This window comes from Podarcis tiliguerta (assembly GCF_965153285.1).
Source record: "Podarcis tiliguerta genome assembly, chromosome: 3".
In the NCBI taxonomy this organism is placed as follows: Eukaryota; Metazoa; Chordata; class Lepidosauria; order Squamata; family Lacertidae; genus Podarcis; species Podarcis tiliguerta.
Genome location: NC_139536.1, coordinates 31,674,459 through 31,698,594, shown reverse-complemented (window position 1 = coordinate 31,698,594; position 24,136 = coordinate 31,674,459). Strand labels below are relative to the sequence as shown.

Here is a 24,136-nt window from a genome sequence, read left to right as displayed (position 1 = left end):
GTGTTTAAGTGATTCACTGCTTAAACTACAGAAGCTGAAGTGAATTCATGGTCTATTGTCCCAAGACAGTGCATCATCTCAACATGTTCTCAGCCCATGCACAGAAGTCAATGGATAGGTAAATCTTCCATGCAGGAGGAACACCACAAGAAAGTCATGAGAAGAGAACGTTCTTACCAATAACTCTGGTGGGAATATCGGCTCCTGGGTAGGGTCTAAAGGCTGGAACTCAGATGGATTGAACAGCTCTGAGGAGATCAATCCCTAAGAAATTGTCATTGGTTAGTGCATATATATTTTTTCTCACTGTTAAAGAAGATTACTATTTGTATGTCTTATACAAAGCATATCAATATTACTAGCCCAACACAGAGCAGTAGTAAAATCCTCGTAGTGATACTTTAAAAAATAATTAAAATCCTTGCTATGAAAAGGACTTGAAACAATCACAATATTTGTTTAATAATGAACATTTAACTTTTTAATATACTTAACATGGTTTAAATAGCTATATAGATACACATTCCATCAATAGCATGGAAGCACCTTGGTCCACAGAGGACCTCCATGACCTAACAAGAACAACTGCAGTTGAATTAAATTGTGCACTGCTTCTGCTAACTCCCATTCACAACCTGTTCTCCCAACAAGATACAGGAAGGGGCTCAGCTCATTGTTTGCCTCCCTCCCTCAGAGATCACTCACTATGTTCCAAAGGCTGCTGGGCACACCATTTCAAGACCAAAAAATAGAGGTATAGCTTTATCTGTACTTTGCTTAAGCATGGCTTGATATTCTATATATTTATTTCAACAAAAGAAGATGGAAGAAGAGGAACTACAGTAATAGGAACTTACAGTATTGTTCTCTTTTCCATTCATGCAACAGCCGTTCACTTTTTCTCCACAGCAACCCTGACCCTATTTGGAGGGGAGAGAAAGAGCAACATGGGAAATCAGGAACTTTCTTACATGGAGATGGAATGTCATTTGTTCTCTCTTTCCATTTAAAACAGCAACTACTAAGATATAAGGCACACACATAAAAGATTTAAAAGGACACATACTATTTCAGATGATTACGAACAGAGAAAATCCTAACAAATACAGCTGTCCTTACCCTACTTACTTGAGAATAAGCCGCGCTGAAATAAGTATGTTTTAAATACAGTGGTACATCTGGTTATGAACATAATTCGTTCTGGAGGTCTGTTCTTAACCTGAAACTGTTCTTAACCTGAGGTACCACTTTAGCTGCTGGGGCCTCCTGCTGCCACTGCACCGCCGGTGTGTGATTTCTGTTCTCATCCTGAGGTAAAGTTCTTAACCCGAGGTACTACTTCCGGGTTAGCGGAGTCTGTAACCTGAAGTGTTTGTAACCGGAGGAACCACTGTAGAGCAAACTCCCAGGCAGGTGTGAACATGGTTGCAGACTTATGTTTATATCCAGGAGTGCCAAGAGACAAGTTCTGGGGTACTGATATACCAGACCCATAGTCAGCAGGTACCCCAGACTCTGGGCTTTCTTTTCTTTTTCTTTTTTAAAAGTAAGGCCAAGACTCAACTAATAAGGTTTACTAGGGGATACCAGCACAGCACAGCTTTCCCCGTCTTTCCCCCGGATCCCTTTCACATTCCACTCTGAAGGGTCAGAAGTACCCCCAAAAGAGAATGTAGGTGTGGAAAGGGGGATCAGTCCATCTGACAAGCATAAAAGCTTGTGCATGTTGCTGAATTCATCCCTAAGTCTCTGACCCTTCTAGAAAGAAAGTTATGAAGCAAAATGTTCAAGCAACCTTCCAAGTTATTTTTGTGAGATGACCCTGCCTGGCTGCTCCCACCTTTCAGTGTTTTTAGCCAATGAGTGAAGTCAGAGCTGTGATGGATGGTGCATAATATATAATCATATAGCATATTAAGAGCATAATCATTTGCATGTTTACTTGAAAGTAAATCTGGGTGCGTTTAGAATTGCAGTCTAAAAGCTCCTGAAATCCCAATACTACAGTAACTACTATTTCCTGAAACCTGACATGGGAATCTCAGAATATAACCGACAAACTTTAAAACCTGTTTTAATAGTCATTCTCCTTTCCCCGAGAGAATCCTAGTAGTTTTGAGGGGGCTAGGAAAATTTTCAACAGAATTCTCTGTACCCTCAGCAACCTGCAATAGTGATTTGGGGAAAGACAGGTATGAAATATCCTAATTGCAGTGATTTAAAGTACATCACACAAAATAATAATAATTTTCTCCTCTTGGAAATGTATGACGGGTTTAAGAGACAACCAACCTTAAACCATTAACCAACTTACCACATTATTTTGCTTTCCAGCCATGCAGCAACCAAGACCATTAACTTTATTCCCACAGCATCCCCCATCCTAGATGGAAAAAAATGTTTCAAAAGAAGCTCCATCAAAGCTATATTAATTTAACACATTTGCTAATGAAACCATTTAACCATACAGATTTAGGGCTCATTCATTCATTAAAAGTGGAAAGTAAGGTTCCCATACCTCCATTAATTCTCCATAGTCCGTATGGATTTCTGCTACAGGTCCACTCACCTTTTCCAGGTGGGCGGCGTTGCAGCCAGGCATCCAGGGCCCTGCAGTGATCCGGTGGGGGGCTGGAATTGGCGCCCTCCATGTCACTGTCCAGGCTGTGTCACTGGTGCTGGGCGGGCCCCGCCCATGGGTGGCCCTGCTGACCAATCAGCAACTGTGGGAGGCATGGCCACAGGGAGCCCTCCTTTTGTGCCCTTCCCCAGATCTCCCAACCCACCCACCCTCTTTTTATGCTTTTCTATGACACAACCTTGCTATGGACAAACGTCAGCCGCCATATTGTTGGGGCCAAGTGGGAATTTTTCCCACTTGGCAAATTGGCACCAATCATTTGGCTTTCACCTACCTTATAGCAATCATCACAACTGTGAGATTAGGCACTGGGTAAGCCTTTGTTTGGATGGAGGGGAGTTGTAGCCTCCGCCTGCCCCTCCTCATTAAGGGTATCCTGTTAAAGGGATCCGGGGGTGTGGACTCTGTCTGATGCCCGGACATGGGCTAGGGCCATGCCACAACCCCAACGGGGACCCCTCGGGATGCCAGTATTTGATTTAAGTCATAGGGCTCCTCCTGTTGGTGGTTTGCTCTTAGATGGATTCCCTGCAGATGGGCAGGAGTCGAGATATAGCCTGGCTTCACCCAATGTCTAAGCTAAACCACTCACATCTGTAACCAGTAAAGTTGTGGCCTATTTGAACCCATAAACCTAAATACTTGTATCCGTGTGTTTATTATCCACTAGGGAACTGCGGATCATGCAAATCACTGCCTAAATACACTTTCTCCTCCCTTAATCCAGATTTTCTCATACCATCTCCTTTCTAGAGTATCCCTTTCCCTAAACAGACTTAAATTAATGAAGTGAACACCAGTTTGAAATAAATTTGCCAACATGGGATATCATCTTCAAGGATGTTTTCTTGTACCAGTCCTACATAAATGAATGGGAGCCATGGAAGGGCAGTGTTCTTTCACATTCCATATTAATTTCAATAGAGTTTGCACCAGAACTCCTCCAAGAATCATGATCTGTTCCAGAAATCCAGACTTTAGAACAGATCCTCCCCGCCCCCATTAGAAGTGCTAGCTCTGTAAAGCATAGGTAAGCAATGTGGAATGTGCCTTCCATATGTTGCTAGACCACAGATGGATGGGACTTGGAGTCCCACAACATCTGGAGGATGCCATGTTCGCTACCTTTGTTGTAACAACATTTGTGGCAAGATTGCTAAAAATGGAAGAGGCACTGGAGAAGTGAAAGCAAATTGGTTTGTATCCAATGTTAGTCCTGTTCAGAGTAAGCCCACTGAAATTCAAAGACATGACTAAAGTACAACCATTAATACGAATGGGTCTGCTCTGAGTAGGACTAACACTGGACACAGCAGACCAACTTTTTCTATTTTAGGTGTATAATCCATTGGCATTGATCAAAAGCTAGCCTAACTCTACGAAATGCTTTTGATCTCTGGCTTCTTACCTTTGCAAACGTCCGGTAACCCTCCAGAATGGGCCTGTATCCAGTACAGCGGCAGAGATTTCCTGAATCACCAAATCAAATTGCAGAGGTTAGGAGTCACTTAAGGATGTACAAGAAAAAAATGATATTTATTTTGGCTCTGCTCTACCATGGAGGACATTAAACATTCTGAGGATATCTAAAATTCACCCCCAGAGAAATGAGTAAGTAGCATTGTGGTTCTATATAACTTTGAAAATGGGGTTCCAATCTCAAATGGCACCACAACCATAACCTCCAGGTAACACAGAATTGACCTGAACTGTTTGCCAAACTTCCTTTCCAAATGTTTCCCCAGCTTTGCTGCTACATTACTAGTTTATAAATTTTGCCTTGTAAGCTCTCTACCTTACAGGGATTACCTGAGGGCCAAATGGTAAAAGAGATGAACAAATTTTGTGCAGTATTTTCCCTAGCAATTTTTAAAAATATATACGGTAAGATGATTCACCCACCCCCACCCCGCAATGACCTAATTCCATCAGGAAGGACAGTCTAATTGGAATGCATGAGGGGGTATGTTAACTTTTTATTTTAAAAAGGCACACATACTCTGCTGAGTCACAATGACAGGGCCATTCCCACCACCGCCAAGGATGGCAAAGCAGCTGAAGGCAGCCGGCTTTCTTTTCTTAATGTCCAAGACGTAAGGTTGAACATGTAACAGCCCATCACTTCTCCAATCATATATGCAGCCCCCTCCCCAAAAAATCAAGTTGTGTCGTGGGGGTTGGACAAAAGTTAGTAAGGTTCAAAAACCTTTCACCTTGGAAAGCATCTTCAATTGCTTCCATTTTGGGTTCAGGCTGATTGCGAAGGAGCGTGTACATGGACATAACAATGCCAGGAGTGCAGAAACCACACTGAGACCCATGGCTTTTGGCTATTCTTTCCTGGAAGAAGGCAAGGACAGAAGGCTCTTATTAGTATGACAATGGTCCCCTTAGTTGATCCAGGACTGAACAAGGTCTTGCCGAAGAAGGCACAGAGTTCAGAGGCCTAATTTCTTAAGTAATCTCTAACCACATCTGCTGTGGTATGTGTGTAATTGTGCTTTATCCTTAATGGAAATACCATGCTTAAACACGTGCCTAAAACATACACATTCTTCATTTGAGGATTCACTGCCAGTAGTGATGTACTCAATCATAATCACTATAATATTTCTTCTTTCAGCGGTTGAAACTTTGAAGAAAAAAACACATTCATTCTCCTACCCATGTGCACAAGAGCACAATCTCGGTACTGTTGCTAAGGGTTTCATGCAGTGTCCATTTTTCCTGTGAGACTTCCCAATTCATCCTGCATAGTTTGTCAATACATAGTTGCATTAACTTTCCAACTTGGTGCCATCAGTAAATGTAATAAGCATACTCCTGCTTTGTTCCCAAAATGACTACCAAATAGCTCAGAAGGGTGCAATGACTTCATCTTGATGAACTGTATCTACTCTTAGTGAACCATACACTTTTCTCCAACTAGAGAGCATCCTCCTCTTTCCTTTAGCCAGCTCCTTGGCTGCCATACAATGCCTGAATTGATTGGGAAAGGGCTTACAAAACACATAAGGCTTAGCAATTCATTGTGCCTTGGGCAAGGTAATATGGAAGGCCAGGGACGGTTAGAATGTAGGTTCAACTCCACACCTTACCTGCACTGGGTGCAACCTTGTCTTAGTGCTTCCTATGCCTTCAATGGTAGTTACTGCTACATGGTGGAGAGCACAGATAGGGAATAAACAAGCATTTGCAGAAAAATGTCTAGAGCCATGAGTTAAGGAAGTTGTTCACTTTGTAAAATTGCTTGCTGGTAACACTAATGAAAGCCAATGGGCTGTTGGCTTGTACTGAAACTGCCTACACAACATTGGTCAGAAGCAAGTTGTCCTAGCAAGCAAATATTGCAGAAGGGTATGCATGTTAGGCTGTGTACACATTGCCATTTCCTCTGGCTTCAGTATTATATGTAGAGGATGTGAATACTTGTGAAGAGATCCATGACCTGGAGCATGGAAGGCAGATTGAGGGTATATGGGTGAAAATTGTAGGAGAGGGAAACAACAGTGACTTACTATAGGTGTCTGATATAGACCTCTAAGCCAGACTGAAGACTTGGATGATGCCTTCCTACAGCATATTACCAAACATTCAAAAAAGGGACGCGGGTGGCGCTGTGGGTTAAACCACAGAGCCTAGGACTTGCCGATCAGAAGGTCGGCAGTTCAAATCCCCGTGACAGGGTGAGCTCCCGTTGCTCGGTCCCTGCTCCTGCCAACCTAGCAGTTCAAAAGCACGTCAAAGTGCAAGTAGATAAATAGGTACTGCTCCGGTGGGAAGGTAAACAGTGTTTCTGTGCGCTGCTCTGGATCGCCAGAAGTGGCTTAGTCATGCTGGCCACATGACCCAGAAGCTGTATGCTGGCTCCCTTGGCCAATAAAGCGAGATGAACGGCGCAACCCCAGAGTCGGTCACGACTGGACCTAATGGCCAGGGGTCCCTATACCTTTACCTTTATAGTAGTCATGGGATACCTCAACTACCCCAATATCGGTTGGAACTCAAACTCTACCAAGAATGCAAGGTCCAACAAATTTCTCCATTGCCTCACTGACAATTACATTTCCCAGAAAGTGGAAGAAGCAACCAGTCTATCTAGGACCTGGTCCTCACCAATAGGGAGGAACTGATTGATGAAGTGGAAGTACTGGGAACCTTGGGAGGAAGTGATCATGTCCTCTTGAGTTTCATGATACAGAGGCAAGGGAAAGCTGAGTGTAGTTGGACATACACTCTGAACTTTAAGAAGGCTGATTTCAAGAAGCTTAAGGAACAACTGAGTGAGATCCCATGTTCCAAAATACTCAAAGAGAAGGGAGTCCAAGATGGATGAGAGTTTCTTAAAGGTGAAATACTGCAGACACAAGGCAGACAATTCCAACAAGAAAGAAAAATGGGAGGCATTTAAAGAAATCAGTGTGGCTGCGTAAGCAGCTTACAGATGAGCTGAGATGCAAGAAGGGCATGCATAAGGAAAAGAAAGCAGAAATCATGAAGGGGGAGTACACAGGAGTAATCAACAGTTACAAGCCCTCTGCATGGATAAGATTGAGAAATGTGATTGGGCGACAGAGAGAGGGTGGAGCTGCTCAATACCTACTTTGCCTTTGTCTTCACCCAAAATGAAAGCAGTGACCAACCTGGTGATAACAGGATAAATGATGCAAGGAGAGAGCTGCAGCCTGAGATAGGAAAAGAAGTGGCAAGTTACTTTACAATAAAGGAATTCAAATCTCCAGGGCCTGATGAGCTGCACCCAAGGATTCAAAAGGAGCTTGTTTTAACCCAGGAAGGTGTACTGTACATAGCCTTAATGATATAAATCCAACATGGTCTCCGACCCAGATAGAGGCATGGGCTGCAAGGTATTCTATGCAACTAGAAGCTCAAGACATAGGATGGAAGTGATTGCTGTGCCTCTTGTATTGTGAGATGGATGGGAAGATACCACACACACTCCTCAAGCACTACAGGCAGGTATCACATTAGATGTGCGCACAGATATACACCCACGTTCCATTTGAGCGCATGGTTCCCAACCCAGTAAAGGAATTCATGCTCAGAATTTCACAGGAAACCCAATAAAGTTTCCCAGTTCCCCAGCCCCCAAAATGCTGAACAATCATTTCCAAAGCAAGCCCATACAAACTACTAAAGCCAACATTCTGAAAATGGCTGAGTTTGATAAAAAAAAGGGGGGTGGGCTATGAACTCCTAAAGATTTAAATTAAGTTTGTGCTGCTGTGAAGAGAAAACAGGACACAGGGAAGCAAAGCAGGGAAGATGAGCTAAGAAGAGACCAAGAGAAGAGTAGATTCACTCAGTATACTGATACTGAACTTTGGCACAAAACTGTCCATTACATTAAAGCAAACATTAATCTTACTAAGCAAACAAATCTGCGAAAGGCCAGTGGGTTTTAATAAGCACCCTTATCAGATGCTAAAGCTAGGAAATCAAGATAACAGCAGGGGGCAAAACATTTGGATGTGCCGTAACACCCGGTAATCATGTGCTTTGCCATTTCTAGGAAACCAAAAGGATTGCACAGGACAGGGGTGGTGAAGCTGCCATCCCCCAGAAGTTGCTTGACTCCAGCTCCCATCATCCCTGATCATTGGCCATGCTGGCTGGGACTGATGGGAGTTGAGAGACAAACCATACCTGCAGGCACCAGGTTGGTTCCCCCTACTCTATACAGTGAGATTGTTGTGTGAGCCAGCCCCAATTCTTGGCATTTTAAAAGGAAGACTAACAGCACCATGCTAAGCACCGTGTCTGTTCAGACGCAAGTCCTCAGTGGGGCTTGTTGTTGTTGTTTAGTCGTTTAGTCGTGTCCGACCCCATGGACCAGAGCACGCCAGGCACTTCTGTCTTCCACTGCCTCCCGCAGTTTGGTCAGACTCATGTTTGTAGCTTTGAGAACACTGTCCAACCATCTCGTCCTCTGTCGTCCCCTTCTCCTTGTGCCCTCCATCTTTCCCAACATCAAGTAAGTGGGGCTTACTCCCACATGAATGACGATATACTTGCAGCCCAAATGATTACATAAAGGAAGACCCAGCTGGCATATTGTGGAGCTGCATGAGGCTTGAATGTAGTGCCAAGCAGCTACTTTGGCAAATATTTCTAAAATAAATTGCATTTTGTCCTAGATGACCATCGCTCAGAGAAACTGCTCAAGTACAACTTGCATTATCTCTGACCATTGGCTACACTGGCTGGCGCTGATGGAAGTTGGCGTCCAAGAATTTCTGGAGGGCTGCAGGTTCCCAATCATAGGCAAACTTTCTGCCACCCATCAAAGGAACAGAGCAAACAAAGTTATCAAATACATTTGAATATCTATGGGAGGAACTGGCTTTACACAATTACATTTTTCCATCCACTGAGAATCTGTCCTCCGTACTGCCGATACCTACATTAGAAACCCATTCACCCATCTCATCACTTGCCATTCAAAGGATACATGGTTTTCTTCTGGGATCTGTCAAACTTGGAAATCATAACAGTGCAGGCACCACATCCACCTTCTCCACAGCCCAGCTTGGTTCCACATAACCCCACTAACAGTATGGCAGTTAAGGAAAAAAGTAGCAACCGAGCAAGAAATTCTTAAATATATCTACAGCCACTGCTTCTTATCCAATTTGTCTAGGACTATCCAACACTTTCTTAGGACACAACAAAAACATATTGCGGCCTAGGGTTTTTCATCATCCTTCCACCAAATCATTTCTGTTTCCTGGTTTCCTACAGGCCCAAGGTTACTGGTAATTCATTTATTTTTGCTTGTGCAAATAAATGTATCAGCTGATACAAAAGTACAGAAGAATGGTCTTAAATATCTAGATATGAATTATCCTTTTTTAATTGCTGGAGTGGATCAGCCAGTGAAAAAGAAATGTAGAATTGTGTTTACAAACACATGCTATATTTACTTCTTAACAACACATGACCAGCTAAAGAAACATCAGATTTAGGCATCACTTCCCCAACATAGTTCATAGATGTTCAGTTCTGACAAAGATTATTATGGATGTTAGTGTATATCTTTGGATGAAAAAAATGCATGATATTTGCCTTAAAAGTATTCTTAATCTAGTTAGCACTACATGGCCACTTGTCCATGAAAATAGAGGCCAGCCCTTTTTTTGTGGAAAAAACAAATAGTTGGGCCCTAAAAATCAGTTATATTACCACATATGAACCCCCAGCACTGCAGAATTTGCTTCAATTTTAATTCAAACCAGAGAGGTATTTCCTCCAAACCACCCAACCAGCCGTTCTCTCTCCAATCTGTTGATTATCCAACTCCCCTCCCAAACCAGTATTCCAGCAGGACCAAACCATGAGGAAAACGAGGAGAGGGAGGGACATATTTCTGCACCTGGCATGGTGTGTTGCCATGCACTGGACCATGAGGCCTTGAGGAAAGTAGTTAACTTCATTCCCTGGCATCAGAGACAGGACTGGGAGAGACTACCCTCCCCTCTACCCACGGCTTGCTGTCAACTACTGCAAACAGGAGGCTTCCAAGTCTGTGAGGGAGACCGACTCATTTACGAAGTCAAATTCGCTCAGAAATAGGCCAAGCTGTTTTTCAGTTGTGGGTCATGGGAGTAGGTGGCTCAACGAATTTCAGAGCCAATCTGACAGAAGCCAAAAAAGGAGGGGGTACAACAGACAGACTGCCCATATTAAGCTATTGCTCTCAGTCTTGAACTACGTTAAGCATCACTGATACTGGGAATGGTGGGTGTAGTAATAGCAGGAGAAACGGTATTAGCAGGTGCCCAGTTCTAAATTCAATTGAAGCTCAAATTCTGCAGGACCATCTATACAACTATGCCTTGGCCATTTTAAAATCGCATGCAGGATGTGCCGGCTGACATCAGATACATTTCCTTCGAAGGTAGGTTAGCAAAGTAGTTTCCGGGTCCACATTCTTCTCCACCACCTGGAAGACAAGAAACATGATTTCCTTAAGATATGTGTTCTTGCATGCGCCATAGTCAGCGCATCACCAGCATCAGAAAGCATTTTGGGAGGTCAGAAAATTCTGATGATTGTCAGTAAATCTCCCAAACCATCATTTTAAACAAGCAAACAAACAAAAGAGCTCTCTGCATTATGCTATGGTTATGGCATGGGTATTTTAGCACTGTAGGATTTATCCCTTTGGTTTTCTAGGCGAATGTATTATGGTGTTTGACTTGACAGATCTTTTCTTTGGAAAGGTTGTTTGTTATTTATTTGGTGCTTGATAGATTCTTGTTTTATGGGAATTGTGATTTTCAACCTGTTTAATTTTGTACATCATCCAGAGAGCTATTCTTATTGGGTGACTGTAAACTAAGAAATCTTTAATAGAAATTATTATTTTTTAAAAAATGGAATAAATAATATTGTGGTATTTCTGTCCTATGCAGTGTTTTGTTTTGTTTTGTTTTGTTTTGTTTTAGAAGCTCCAAGTGCCTTTCCCCCTTTCTATTTTGTTGAATCATAGAATTGTAAAATTGGAAGGGACCTTGAGGATCATCTAGTCCAACCCCCTGCAATGCAGTAATATGCAGGGGATTGAACCTGCAACCTGAGCAGTATGAGCACCACGCTCTACTTGTTTTTATAAAAGTTTTGCTAACTACCATGTGTACTGTATTCTCTGAGCGGAAAGGCAGGCTATAAGGGCAAAGGGAAGACCAGCATTGTCCTATCCATTAGCCAGTGAAAGAGCAGCCACTCTGGGCCTTGCTTTCCTCTTCCCTCCCCATTTGCTTTTCCTTTTGTGTCTGTACAAAATATACAGGGGCAGGTACCGCTTATCTTTCAAAATATGTATGGCGGTTGGAGGGCAAGGAATTTTGGGCACTTTATAAGTGAAATAAAATAAAATAATAATTAATAATAATGGCGATTAAGCTATGGGCACTTTCATGCATTGTGATTTTTTGAGGGGATTTTGACTGACACTTCCCCATGGGTGCCATAGGAGGTACTGGCAGGCAAGCTGATGCTCAGGGATGCCCTGCTGCTGACCCCTGCAGTAAAAGCTTAAAATCTGCCTGACAACATCTGAGGTGGTTTTTTTCTTTGTTTACCTTGCCTCTCAGGTTCTAGATGGAACTTCAGATGCCTGGGGCAGCACAAGCCTTTGTTCCTGCCGCTGCAGCTATCGCAAGCCCACAGGATCAGGAGAGGACAGGACTTTTTGTCAAGATCAAAATGGCACAATTTTCTTCCTACATGTAGAAGGCAGGCAAAGCAGACTTCGTGGCACCTCAAGTTGCCCTCCATTCCTACAGTCTTGGCTTAACACTTTTGGCCTTGCCAATTCCTCTCCCGGCCTTCAGCCAAATTAACCATTTCCTTGAAACAAAACAGCTCTTGCGCAATAGCTGCTTGCATATGACCTTCGCTGGCTTTCTCAGTAGGCTAATCCAAAGTACGTACCTACAAACTATGTGTTCTACACATATGTATGGGTCATAGCACAGTGGTTTGGCAGGCGGTCCCAGATATAATCCCCAGCTTTGCTAGGTATGGCTGCAACTTCCTCCAAAGCATACAGCCTTGGGGATTATGGCAGCCGGGCGGGGCGCTTTTCACTTTTAAAGGTAAAGGGACCATTAGGTCCAGTCGTGACCGACTCTGGGGTTGCGGTGCTCATCTCACTTTATTGGCCGAGGGAGCCGGCGTACAGCTTCCGGGTCATGTGGCCAGCATGACTAAGCCACTTCTGGCAAACCAGAGCAGCGGACGGAAACACCGTTTACCTTCCCACCACAGCGGTACCTATTTATCTACTTGCACTGGCATGCTTTCGAACTGCTAGGTTGGCAGGAGCAGAGACCAAGCAACGGGAGCTCACCCCATTGTGGGGATTCGAACTGCCGACCTTCCAGTCGGCAAGTCCTAGGCTCTGTGCTTTAACCCACAGTGCCACCCGCGTCCCCTTTTTACTTTTAGAGCTCCATAAAATTATGCACGGGGTAGAGGAAAAGAGATGTTTTTCTCCCTCTCTCATAGTACTAGAACTCAGGGACATTCAGTGAAGCTGAATATTGAAAGAATCAGGACAGACTAAGGACTTCTCCACATGGTTCATAGTGTTACAGAAGTTGGGTGCCACCCCTCACTCTCTGCCGAGTGGTAGCAAGCTTCCAGGGACTTCCACCCAGGGTCTGTGGTCCTTTGGAGAATTGAAGACACAGCAGAGACTGTCCTAGCTTTAAGAAATACGATTTATTCACCTTTTTACACCTTCAGTTTCCATGGAAGGAGTCCAGTTCCTACAGCATGGTCATCTCAAGCAAGGCTTGTTCCCCACAGAAGTGCAGCTCAGGATTCAATGGCATCTCCCCCAGCCAGCCTTCAGCCAGCCTGCCTAACCTGGAGCCCAGTCTTTATTCTCTCCCTTCTTCCCAGCACACCTTGCTCAAAAGCAGTCTTTTCCTGCCACTTCTCTCACACACCTCTTCACCATGGCAACCTCAGTCTGCCCAGGCCCAAGATTCCTCTCACAGTGGCCATCAACACCTTTTGTCATGTTGTTGCTGCTGTTTAGTCGTTTAGTCGTGTCCGACTCTTCGTGACCCCATGGACCAGAGCACTCCAGGCACTCCTGTCTTCCACTGCCTCCCGCAGTTTGGTCAAACTCATGTTAGTAGCTTCTAGAATGCCTCTTATTCCAGCTGAGGCCCTAGCTTGGAAAGGAAGCTTAGCCTGTATTTTTCCGCTGACCTCCAATCTTCCCTTCAATACTCCAAATAATCAAAATCCTACCATTTATGAATTTACAGGGTTTATAGCAATAGAACTCAATCCCACAGGAGGAAGTTATGACCACCAACTTGTCTGGTTTTAAAATAGGATTAGACAAAAATCCATGAATGGCAAAGCTGTCAGTGGCTAGTAGCCAAAATGGCGACATTCTCCATTAACTGCCAGAGGCAGTAAAGCCTCCAAATACCAATTGCTGGGTAGAGAGAGCCCTGTTGTGCTTTGCTCCTGCTTCCCACAGGCATCTGGTTGGCTTCTGTGAGGAAAGGATGCTGGCCCAGATGGGCCTTTGGTGTGATCCCACAGGGTCTTCTTTGTGTTCTTCGGGGTGCTCAGTTATGTACAAGTTGTTGCTGTCCCAGTGCATTCTGAGAATTCTAGCAGGAAGAGAAGGTGTGCCAAGCAGCTTCTTAAGGAACACTGAAGGAAATTCCTCAATGAAGAGATTGATTTTCCAAACGTGTCAAGACAATAACCACTTGTGCAGCTGTCTCTCATTTGGTTTGACTTGCTCTGCAACTTCTTTTTTAATCCTTTCCTGCTATGCCCAGGTATTCCGTGCCCTGCACACATAACAATTTGCCCAACTGTTGTAACTGTTGCAGTTTGCTAGGCAGGATTCCTGACATCTCTTTCCTCTTTGGAAACAGAACCCCTTCTTTCCTTCCAACGCTTGGCCTCCATCAAGCCCTTCCATATTTTTTAATAAAATTACAAATTATACTAAAACAGAAAGAATTGCATGTTATTGTTGTATATGCAAGCTGCTTTACAGGCATGATTAAAAGCAGCACTAGAATATCCATCCACCTTCAAGGGGGGGGGGGAGTATCCACTGCCTATTCTAGGACTTAATGTTTCAAGCTGTGCTACTGAAGAAACACATTTGGCCATTGAAAGTTCCATTTGGCTGCTGACTGTTGTGGCAAACTGAAGGTGGTGGTGGTTTATCTAGGATAGCTTCCTGGGCCATTTTCTCCCGTCTTTCTGTATACAATGTATGTCTTTATGGTGCTTAGAAGCCTGTTCATTTTGATGTTTGGCTGCATTAGGCTGTAAATTTGCAGCTAATTCGCCTCACGACTGCATTCATTGTTATAGTTTGTCCCATTTTGTATATTTTAGTAAAAATTTGCAGTTTCTTTGTTCTGACTTCTCACATTGTCTTTTGAAACTGAAATCCCTTGGGAAAGGCGGAAAGTTTCACAAAACTGCCCTGCCAACTTTAAGCTGCTGCCACCTGTTTTATCAACCTGGCAGTGGTGACAACCTAGCAGTTTGAAAGCACGTCAAAGTGCAAGTAGATAAATAGGTACCACTCCGGCGGGAAGGTAAACGGTGTTTCCGTGTGCTGCTCTGGTTCTCCAGAAGCGGGTTAGTCATGCTGGCCACATGACCCGGAAGCTGTATGCTGGCTCCCTGGGCCAATAAAGCGAGATGAGCGCCGCAACCCCAAAGTCGGTCACAACTGGACCTAATGGTCAGGGGTTCCTTTACCTTTTAGTGCCTCTGGGAGATCCTCTTCCCTCACAACGAGGCTGCAGAGTAAGTGCAGGAAGCATTGACTTCAAGTCTGATTGACTTAATAATGACCAGTCAGAATGAGGGCAAATGTCCCCACGACACAGCCTCCTGAGGCCAAAATGTTGCTCCGGCCAAGGAGCGCAATTTGACGCAACTCCTCATTACCTTTTAATTCATGGGTAGGCAAACTAAGGCCTGGGGGCCGGATCCGGCCCAATAGCCTTCTAAATCCGGCAGACGTCCGAGAATCAGTGTGTGTTTACATGAGTAGAATGTGTGCTTTTATTTAAAATGTATCTCTGGGTTATATGTGGGGCATAGGAATTCATTCATTTTTCCCCAATAAAAATATAGTCCGGCCCCCCACAAGATCTGAGGAACAGTGGACCAGCCCCCTGCTGAAAAAGTTTGCTGACCCCTGATTAATTTAATTCATTCAGAACCTCTAAAGGTGAGAGCTGGTTCTGGAGAACTCTTAATCAGAAACATCCCAGCCAGCTCAGCCTCAATTGTTAGCAACACTGGTTACTTTTATCTGCCCTTATTAGCTAGACACTTAGGTTTTATTTCAAAGACTTTACCCTTAGGGTCAGAAGGACAACATTCCTTTGCATTTCTCTTCCTGGCCGTAGGGCATGGAGTCTCTGTTGTGATTATTATTAACAGATTATCTAAGCACATTTCCTACTCATGCGCAATAAGGTGATCATGTGCTCCTAGCTCTTACCACTGCACAAGCAAATGAAAAGTGTTTATTCTATGTTTACATCACCTAGATTGGCAGAAGACTCAGGCCATACAAACATACACATAATGTATCTATGGAATCTGTGGCTCATGTAGGTCAGGGTCGTGGATTCAAGCCCCACATTGGGCAAAAGATTCCTGCATTGCAGGGGGTTGAGCTAGATGACCCTCGTGGTCCCTTCCAACTCTACAATTTCTATGATTCCTGTATTACCCTTTCTACTGAGATCTATGGGAATTCTTCATCTTATTTTACCCTAGAATCATAGAACTGTAGAGTTGGAAGGGACCACAAGGGTCATCTAGTCCCACCCCCTGCAATGCAGGAATCTTTTGCCCAATGTGGGGTTCAAACCCACAACCCTGACATTAAGAGCCACATGCTCTAACGAACTGAGCCATCTCAGTTTTATTATATGCTTTAGGATAAAGTGCTTCAGGGTTTTTTAATTTCTCCCTTACTTTCTTAATCCTGCTCTGTTATGTACTGAGTTGAATAGGATCCAAAATGCAGCAGTCTGATTGGTCCTAGAACAATAGGATTCAGAATGCAGCAGTCTGATTGGTCCACAGGAGCCACCCAATCCAGCTCCAGGTGGAAGTGAATCCGCAACCCAATTGGCCTACAGGAGAATCCCAGAATTAGCCAATCACGTGGGGCCCATTGTGTAAATAATGTATATAAAGCAGACACTCTGGGGGAACTTCCATTCCTCCTCACCACTATGAGCTGAAAAAAGAGCATGAAATCCACTCTCGACTCTGAGTATATTTCATGGTCACTGGGTTCAATCAAGTTTTGAATCATACGCGGAACTCATATATGCCACAAGACATGGAGACACCTACTCATTCAGCTTTAAATGTGAGTTAGACAAGTATATGGATGACAGCAGCTATTTGCTGTAATGGTGGATTGATTATTTACCGTATTTTTCGCTCTATAAGACGCACCAGACCATAAGGCGCCCCTAGTTTTTGGAGGAGGAAAACAAGAAAGAAAAAAAATCTGAATCTCAGAAGCCAGAATGGCAAGAGGGATCGCTACGCAGTGAAAGCAGCAATCCCTCTCGCTGTTCTGGCTTCTGGGATAGCTGCACAGCCTGCATTCGCTCCATAAGACGCACACACATTTCCCCTTACTTTTTAGGAGGGAAAAAGTGAGTCTTATAGAGCAAAAAATACAGTATATGGAACCTCCATATGCAGAGCCGGTATACCACTGAACACAAGCTAGGGAAGAGCAGAAAACCAACAAAGAGCTATTAACCTCAGAGCCTAGCTTGGGGGCTTCCCTAAGGCACCATATAGTTTGGCCCTGTACATGTTTTGAGGGCATGTTTTGAAATTGAAGCAAGGGAGAGGGGCATCAGGATTGGAGCTACAGCATAGGAGCGGGTGGAGTTTTTTTGTGCTGCTTTCCCAAGGAAAGTCCCATAGCAGCTTCCCCCTCAGATAGCGCTAGCAGCTTTAGTAGGTAAATTCATTTTGTCCGGGCAGCAGTGTGTAAATGAATAAATGAATGGTTTACAAGCCTTCCCCATGCTACTGCTCTTTATCTTTATGTGGTTAACATGTAAACACACCTATTTCCCCAAGAGCAAGATGTTAAAAAAAGAAGAAAAAGAAAAAAGTTTCCAGCTACAATCATGCTGCAGTCTCATAAGAGGTCAAGGGATGTTATCTTAGCAGCCGATACATAGCAGAAATGAAACAGGTGCTTAAAGACACACCAGCAGATTTGCCTGTGAAATAAGAGTTGGCTGGTGAAGTTTCATTGTAGCTTGTGTGCCTCTGCAAAAGCCGTATCTTATCGTTTGACCCTTATCGCCCGGCCCCATAGCCTTGAAGTCACACGCAGCACAATACAGCACTGGTTATTTTTGCGATGTCAGGCTATCGGCAACAGAGACGAAGTAACCTTTCTCACCAGCTGCAGGACAAGGTATCATGTTCTGTTCCAGGCTCTCGGTCAACATTCCCAGGGGGTGTGTTGCAATGCTCCACCCATGTGTACTTCAAGCCTCCTGTTCCGGTAAGCATTGTATAATGACGGGCCTTTGCTTGCTGCTGTGTTTGCAAGGATCTGAACAAACGGTTTGGAACAGAGCTCAATCTTCAGAGCTGCCAGGTTATGGCCTCCTCCCCCCCTCCCCCCCGTTTCACTCTCACGACAACCCTGTGAGGTTGTCAGTAAATGGCTAGTCGAGGGAGCTTCCTGGTTGAGTGCCCTGGCCCCTCAGGTCTATCACTCTAACCACTACACCTCTTGCAGTTTTGGTCAGCTTTATTTAGCACGTGCACCAAAATACAGTGGAAACTCTACTCAGGTATGGAATCCGTTCCGGAGGTCTGTTTGTGACCTGGGAGAAGTCACTGGGAGAAGCGCCATTCTGTGCAGGCACATTTGGCGGCAGCACCATTCTGCGCATGTGCAGAGGTCGCAGTGGAGTAGCGTGGGGGGTGCAGGGGGGGCGGCTGCACCGGGCACAACATCTGGGGGTTAGGGGTTAGGGGGGGCAAATCCATGGGTTAGGGGGCGCAAATTACTTGCCTTGCCCCGGGTGCTGACAACCCACGCTACGCCACTGAGAGGTCGGCAGCTGCTTATGTGCATGCGCAGTCAGCAGAAGCTACTTCTGCGCATGCAGGAATCGTGGCAAACCCAGTATTTACTTCCAGGTTTGCCACAGGCATGAATTGGATTGTTCGCGAATGGGGCGGTGGTAAGAAGAAGAAGAAGAAGAGGAGGAGGAGTTCGGATTTGATATCCCACTTTATCACTACCCGAAGGAGTCTCAAAGCAGCTAGCATTCTCCTTTCCCTTCCTCCCCCACAACAAACACTCTGTGAGGTGAGTGGGGCTGAGAGACTTCAAAGAAGTGTGACTAGCACAAGGTCACCCAGCAGCTGCATGTGGAGGAGCGGAGACGCGAACCCAGTTCACCAGATTGCGAGTCCACCACTCTTAGTTGAGGTTCTACTGTAAGCTATCCTTATGGATGGGCTGATGGGTAAAATACCAGCCTATGTGGAGGTACTAACCTTAGGCAATTTCCTGGATCTGTGAAATGCAAGTGTGCACTTAGAATCATAGAATCATAGAATCTTAGAGTTGGATGGGATCCAAGGGTCATCTAGCCCGACCCCCTGGAACACAGGAATCTCAGCTAAAGCATCCATGACAGATGGCCACCCAACCTCTGCTTAAAAACCTCCAAGGAAGGAGAATCCACAACCTCCCAAGGGAGACCGTTCCACTGCCAAAGAGCACTTGCCGTCAGAATATCTAAATGCGGTTTAAAATGTCCGATGTGTGAAGCAGCCCTAACCCAAGTGGAAATGGCATAGGGAGGCAGTGGCACAAGTACAAAGGGCCGCGGCTCCGAATCAGAGCATTTGCTTGGCATGCAGAAGGTCTCAGGCTCAATCCCTGGCATCTCCAGGGAGGGCTGGGGAAGGCTCCTGTCCAAAGCCCTGCAGAGCTGCTGCCAGTCATTGCAGACAATACTGAGCTACATTGACCAATGGTGCAACTGTGTAAGGCAGCTTCCTATGCTCCTGTGGAACTGCCCTGTGCGGAGTCAAACCACAGGTCCACCTAGCCCAGCATTGCCTGATCCAATTTAGCTGTTAAGAGATGTATTTTTTACATTTATATCCCACCTTTCCCCCCAAGGTGCTCAAGGTGATGTACCTAGTTCTCCTCCCCCCCCCCTTTTTGTCCTCATAACAACCCTGTGAGGTAGGCTGGGCTGACAGTGAGTGCCTGGTCAAAGGTCAACCAGTCCTGGCAGAGTGGGGATTTGAACCCTGGTCCTTCAGATCTGAGCCCAACACTCTAACCACTACACCACATTGGTTGGAGGTCCTATGTCCTGCCTTCCCACCCAATATCCTTTTAGCAAGAGGTGCTGGGGAGGGTAGGGGTAGGACAAGGTACATGCAGCCTTCAACCCTATGAGCTGCAGGTGCACAATTCATCTCAGAAACAGGTGTGTAAATGGGGTCCCAACTGTCTCCTGGTGGCTTCTGGAAAAGCTGTTGACTCCTGTTAAGCCTTCCATTATTACTGCTTTCTTAGAGTGACACTTGTAGGACACACACTGCAGAGGGCGAGATTCCTGCCCAAATATTAGGGCAGTCAGATGTCAGCACTCTGCTTTCCTAGGTCCAGCCTTGCTGCCACTAAAGGACAAAGCGCAGGGCGGACAAGTCAATTTGCTCTGTGATTTGCTGATGCAACTCAACCCCCGTCTCCACCCCTGGCCCTTCCCAACCGTGCAACCCATATGGAAGCTCTCTGGAGCTCCCAGCGCACAAAGGTGCGCCCTGGTTGACACCACTGGGAAGTAGCAACATAGAACCATCTGTTTGCTCGGGAAGGTCAGCTCCAGCCCCGGGCAGAGGAACAGAATTCCACCATGCTGAATCAGATTAATACCACTATTTATAGAGGGGAGGTGCTGATTCGTTTCAGTCTGTGTACTGCAGTCTCGTGGCCGGAGCAAAATCTCCACACAGTCAGGCAGCTCCGGCTAAATTAACCTAAGCATAGCCTTGCTGGGTCAGACAGAATGACTAGGCGCAACGCTCTCTCTCTCTCTCTCTCAAATGCATCAGGAACGGAACAACCTGCCACCCCAGCTGCTTCGCTGGTAATCGCTAGCATTTGATCTCTTTACGCAGAGGTGGAAACCGCTGTGGGTTTGTAGCAATCATTGTGCTTGCTTCTGTGATTTAATTTAGGGAGGGTATCAGTCCAACAGCAACTGCCCAGCGCTGTCACTCAGTTGTTGTTTGTTGCTGGCTGGACAAGCTACAGGCAGAGGGTGTGAAGAATAGTTATATTACCTACATTACAGGTAGTCGTATTTTTAAAATGGCATAGAAAGCAAACACAGGATGGTTTTCCTTGCATGTACTTCATTCACTGGGCATCTTTCAGTAGCCTTCTTCCACTCTGCTTTATTCAATGTAAGTTTAGGAAATGTGGGTGTTTATTGAACTGGGGGTCTATCTTTTTAAAATGCAACTATTTCAGCAATGAAACAGAAGCATTCTCTGGAAGAAACAGGCTGAAAAGCATTACAGATCATTATTATTTTTTGGCTAAAAGAAAGTTGGATACTATATTTCTAAGAGAGAGAGAGCAATATCAGGAACCTTCCACTTGGTCATTTGATTAACGTGTCTCCCTTACTCTACATTGAAAAAAGTTTTAGTAGTTCAATAAAGTTTGCTTGTATTAGAAATGATGGTTTTTCAGTTTCCCAAATGCTCAAGGCTATTTAGCTGCATGTGGAGCACAGTTCTCAACAGTGCAATCTGCAACTCATGAAGTTAATCCAAGGGTTGAGATACAAACAAAAGAAAATTAAATGTGGGGGGTCTCCCCTACCTTCTTGCCATTGACAAAGAAGACCAGCTCGTCTGAAGCCATCCTCTTCAGCTTCCTAACTTCATCCAAGAGCAGAGCAGGATCCCAGATCACACTTTTCCGAACAGTCCCAGCGCCACAGCAATCTGAATCCCTGCAATGGCAGCCCAAGCAATAGAAGGAGTTCCTTAAGAATCTTTCACCTTATTCCAACGGTAGTGCCCTGGGAGAGCCCAGGTTATATAAGAGCCACCCGGAGGCGTGCCAGCTGCACTTGGCTGTGCCTTCTCTTTTCTCCCCCCCCCCCCCTCTAATGATAGCACAGGAGAAGCTGAACAAAACAAAGTCACCGCCCCTTTCTATGGCACAAGATTAGACTGAATCACTCTTCAAGTACATTGCTGTTCCAATAGATCAGGGCACCCAGAACCTGGCATAAGAAAGTTTGCCAACAAGTCGTGCTCCTGTTCTTTCAGCTCCAGGGTAGATTTTCTAACCACTTCTGCTGTCTCTGCCACCCCATTATGCCACCCACCTAGCTATAGCTTCATAGCAGATTTTACTAACTTTTTAAAAAAGCATGTTGATCATGGGCTTGTGATTTACACAGTTAGAACAGGGTTCCCCAAACTTTGGTCTCCGGCTGTTTTTGGACTACAATTCTCATCATCCCTGACCACTGGTCCTGCTAGCTAGGGATGATGGGAGTTGTAGTCCAAAAAATAGCTGGGGACCCAAGTTTGGAGAAGCCTGAGTTAGAAGGTAGCTTAAGGCTGGATATAGGAGTGCCTACCCCACAAGTATCTGTCAAGCGCACACTCATCTGATTATCTTCTCCAGTTATAGGTTTAGTAGGTTTTGCAGTGCAGTATTTCAAAATGTGACAAGCATCAACAGCTGGACAAAATAACATGATAGAAAGTGGTCCATCATATGACCTTCAACTCTGTTAAAAACTATTATGAACATAAGAAGAACCTGCAGGATCAGGTCAGTAGCTCATCTAACTACCAGTCTTTTCTCAGAGTGGCTAACCAGGTGCCTATAAAAAGCCTGCAAGTACAGTCTGAGTGCAAGAGCACTCCCACAACCTGTGGCCTTCAGTAACTATGGAGGCAGAGCACAGTCACTATGGTTAGTAGCCAATGATACCCTTTTAATAATAATAAATAAATTTTTATTTGTATCCCGCCCTCCCCAGCCAAAGCCGGGCTCAGAGCAGCTAACAACAGTAAAAGTAATACAGCATTCTAAAATCAATACATTCTAAAATCAATTCAAAATCAAATTAATGGCAACCATTGGGCTAGAGTTCTGTGAGGATTACCAAGCTGTGCCTTGGCCAAAGGCCTGGTGGAACAGCTCCATCTTGCAGGCCCTGCGGAAAGATGTCAAGTCCCAGAAGGCCCTAGTCTCTTGTGACAGAGCGTTCCACCAGATTGGGGCCACAGCCGAAAAAGCCCTGGCTCTGGTTGAAGCCAGCCTAGCCTCCCTCTGGCCCAGGACCTCCAAGATGTTTTTGTTTGTAGACCATAAGGTCCTCTGTGGGACATACCAGGAGAGGAGGCCCCGTAGGTACAAGGGTCCTAGGCCGTATAGGGCTTTAAAGGTTAAAACCAGCACCTTAAACCTGATCCTGTACTCCACCGGGAGCCAGATTTCTGCTCTCATCCTGAAGCAAAGTTCTTAAGCCGAGGTACTATTTCTGGGTTAGTGGAGTCTGTAACCTGATGTGTATATAACCTGAAGCGTATGTAACCCAAGGTACTACTGTATTATCTAAATACTACCATTTATTACAGTAATTTCTACCATTCACTAACAGACTCTGGTACCCTGGATCTGTGACATTATGAAGGAAGGACACTAACTCAAAGCAAGTTCAGAATAAATTGTGGGTAACAGATATCAGCTTAATTCACAAGCTGGAATGGTCGGTTTTATAGACATACATTAATTTTGGACCATAATATTTGAGGTTAAAGGTTTAACTGATGTTTAGGAAATGCTCGATCCATCATTTAAGGTAATAAAGGCAACGTTTTCTTCATCAATTAATGGTCAATAAATCTGGATTGTGGAATGTGTAAACAAGATAAGCTGGGTACATGGATGTCAAGATAGAAATACTCATGGAGATGGGCAGCCTTGCAACTTAGAGTTTGGGAATGATAATAAGTTGGAAACATTTCAGGACTGGAAAGGTCAGTGAGACAAGTAAGAGATAAATTAGGGTTCAAACCTGACAGATTCAAGTACATACAAATCAATTAGTTCCTGAATAGCTTAGATAGAAGCCAAGATATTTGGAGAAAACAGACCATGTTTGAAGCATTATTATTAGAGGCTGACAAGTCCAGGTATTTATCAAAACTGTATACAATAATTGGCAAGATACGCAAGATAACAACCTAAAGATAGATGGCAAAATGGAATGAGGAATGGCAAAATGGAATGAGGATCTGAACATCAAGATTCCAAGCATAGTATGAGCATTTGTTTCAAATGTGTTCAAACTACTCAACCGCAGTATCTTATAAAGAGAAGTATACTAAGATGGCAGCCCAATGGCACTGGACTCCATGAAAAAGGTGGTCAACAAGTTAGCAGATGGAAATGGCTAGACATGTCAAGAATTGAAGTGAGACTCTTAACATGTGTGGTGGGCTTGTAATAAAGTGCAATGCTTTTGGAAAATATACAGGAGATGATCTGGGAGGTTTTAAAGATCCTGATGGTGGCAGAACCATAACTATTCCTGTTAAATTATAAACAATGCCGATGAGTTATAAAGGAATACCAGATGCAAATTTTCTATGTGACCATTGCCAAGATATTCTTTGCCATGAGCTGGAAACAGTAGGAACCCAAGCAAATGGGAAAGTGTCAGGAAAATCTAGGAACAATTTGTTGTTCAGTCGTTTAGTCGTGTCCGACTCTTCGTGACCCCATGGACCAGAGCACGCCAGGCACTCCTGTCTTCCACTGCCTCCCGCAGTTTGGTCAGACTCATGTTCGTAGCTTCGAGAACACTGTCCAACCATCTCGTCCTCTGTCGT

General features: G+C 44.7%; 1 protein-coding gene across 1 annotated transcript in view; it reads right to left on the bottom strand.

The window, feature by feature from the left end:
* Positions 1 to 21,879, bottom strand: part of XDH (xanthine dehydrogenase) — a 60,554-nt gene extending 38,675 nt beyond the window's left edge. Inside the window, exons 1-9 of the mRNA XM_083434398.1 lie at positions 21,099 to 21,879; positions 10,547 to 10,604; positions 9,114 to 9,210; positions 5,740 to 5,848; positions 4,855 to 4,981; positions 4,050 to 4,111; positions 2,315 to 2,383; positions 858 to 920; positions 178 to 264 (exon numbers count right to left, since the gene is read on the bottom strand). Coding sequence (XP_083290524.1) covers positions 178 to 264; positions 858 to 920; positions 2,315 to 2,383; positions 4,050 to 4,111; positions 4,855 to 4,981; positions 5,740 to 5,848; positions 9,114 to 9,210; positions 10,547 to 10,604; positions 21,099 to 21,140 — 714 coding nt within the window. The 5' untranslated portion in view covers positions 21,141 to 21,879. The remainder of the gene's footprint in view (positions 1 to 177; positions 265 to 857; positions 921 to 2,314; positions 2,384 to 4,049; positions 4,112 to 4,854; positions 4,982 to 5,739; positions 5,849 to 9,113; positions 9,211 to 10,546; positions 10,605 to 21,098) is intronic.
* Between the last annotated feature and the right edge of the window lie 2,257 nt (positions 21,880 to 24,136).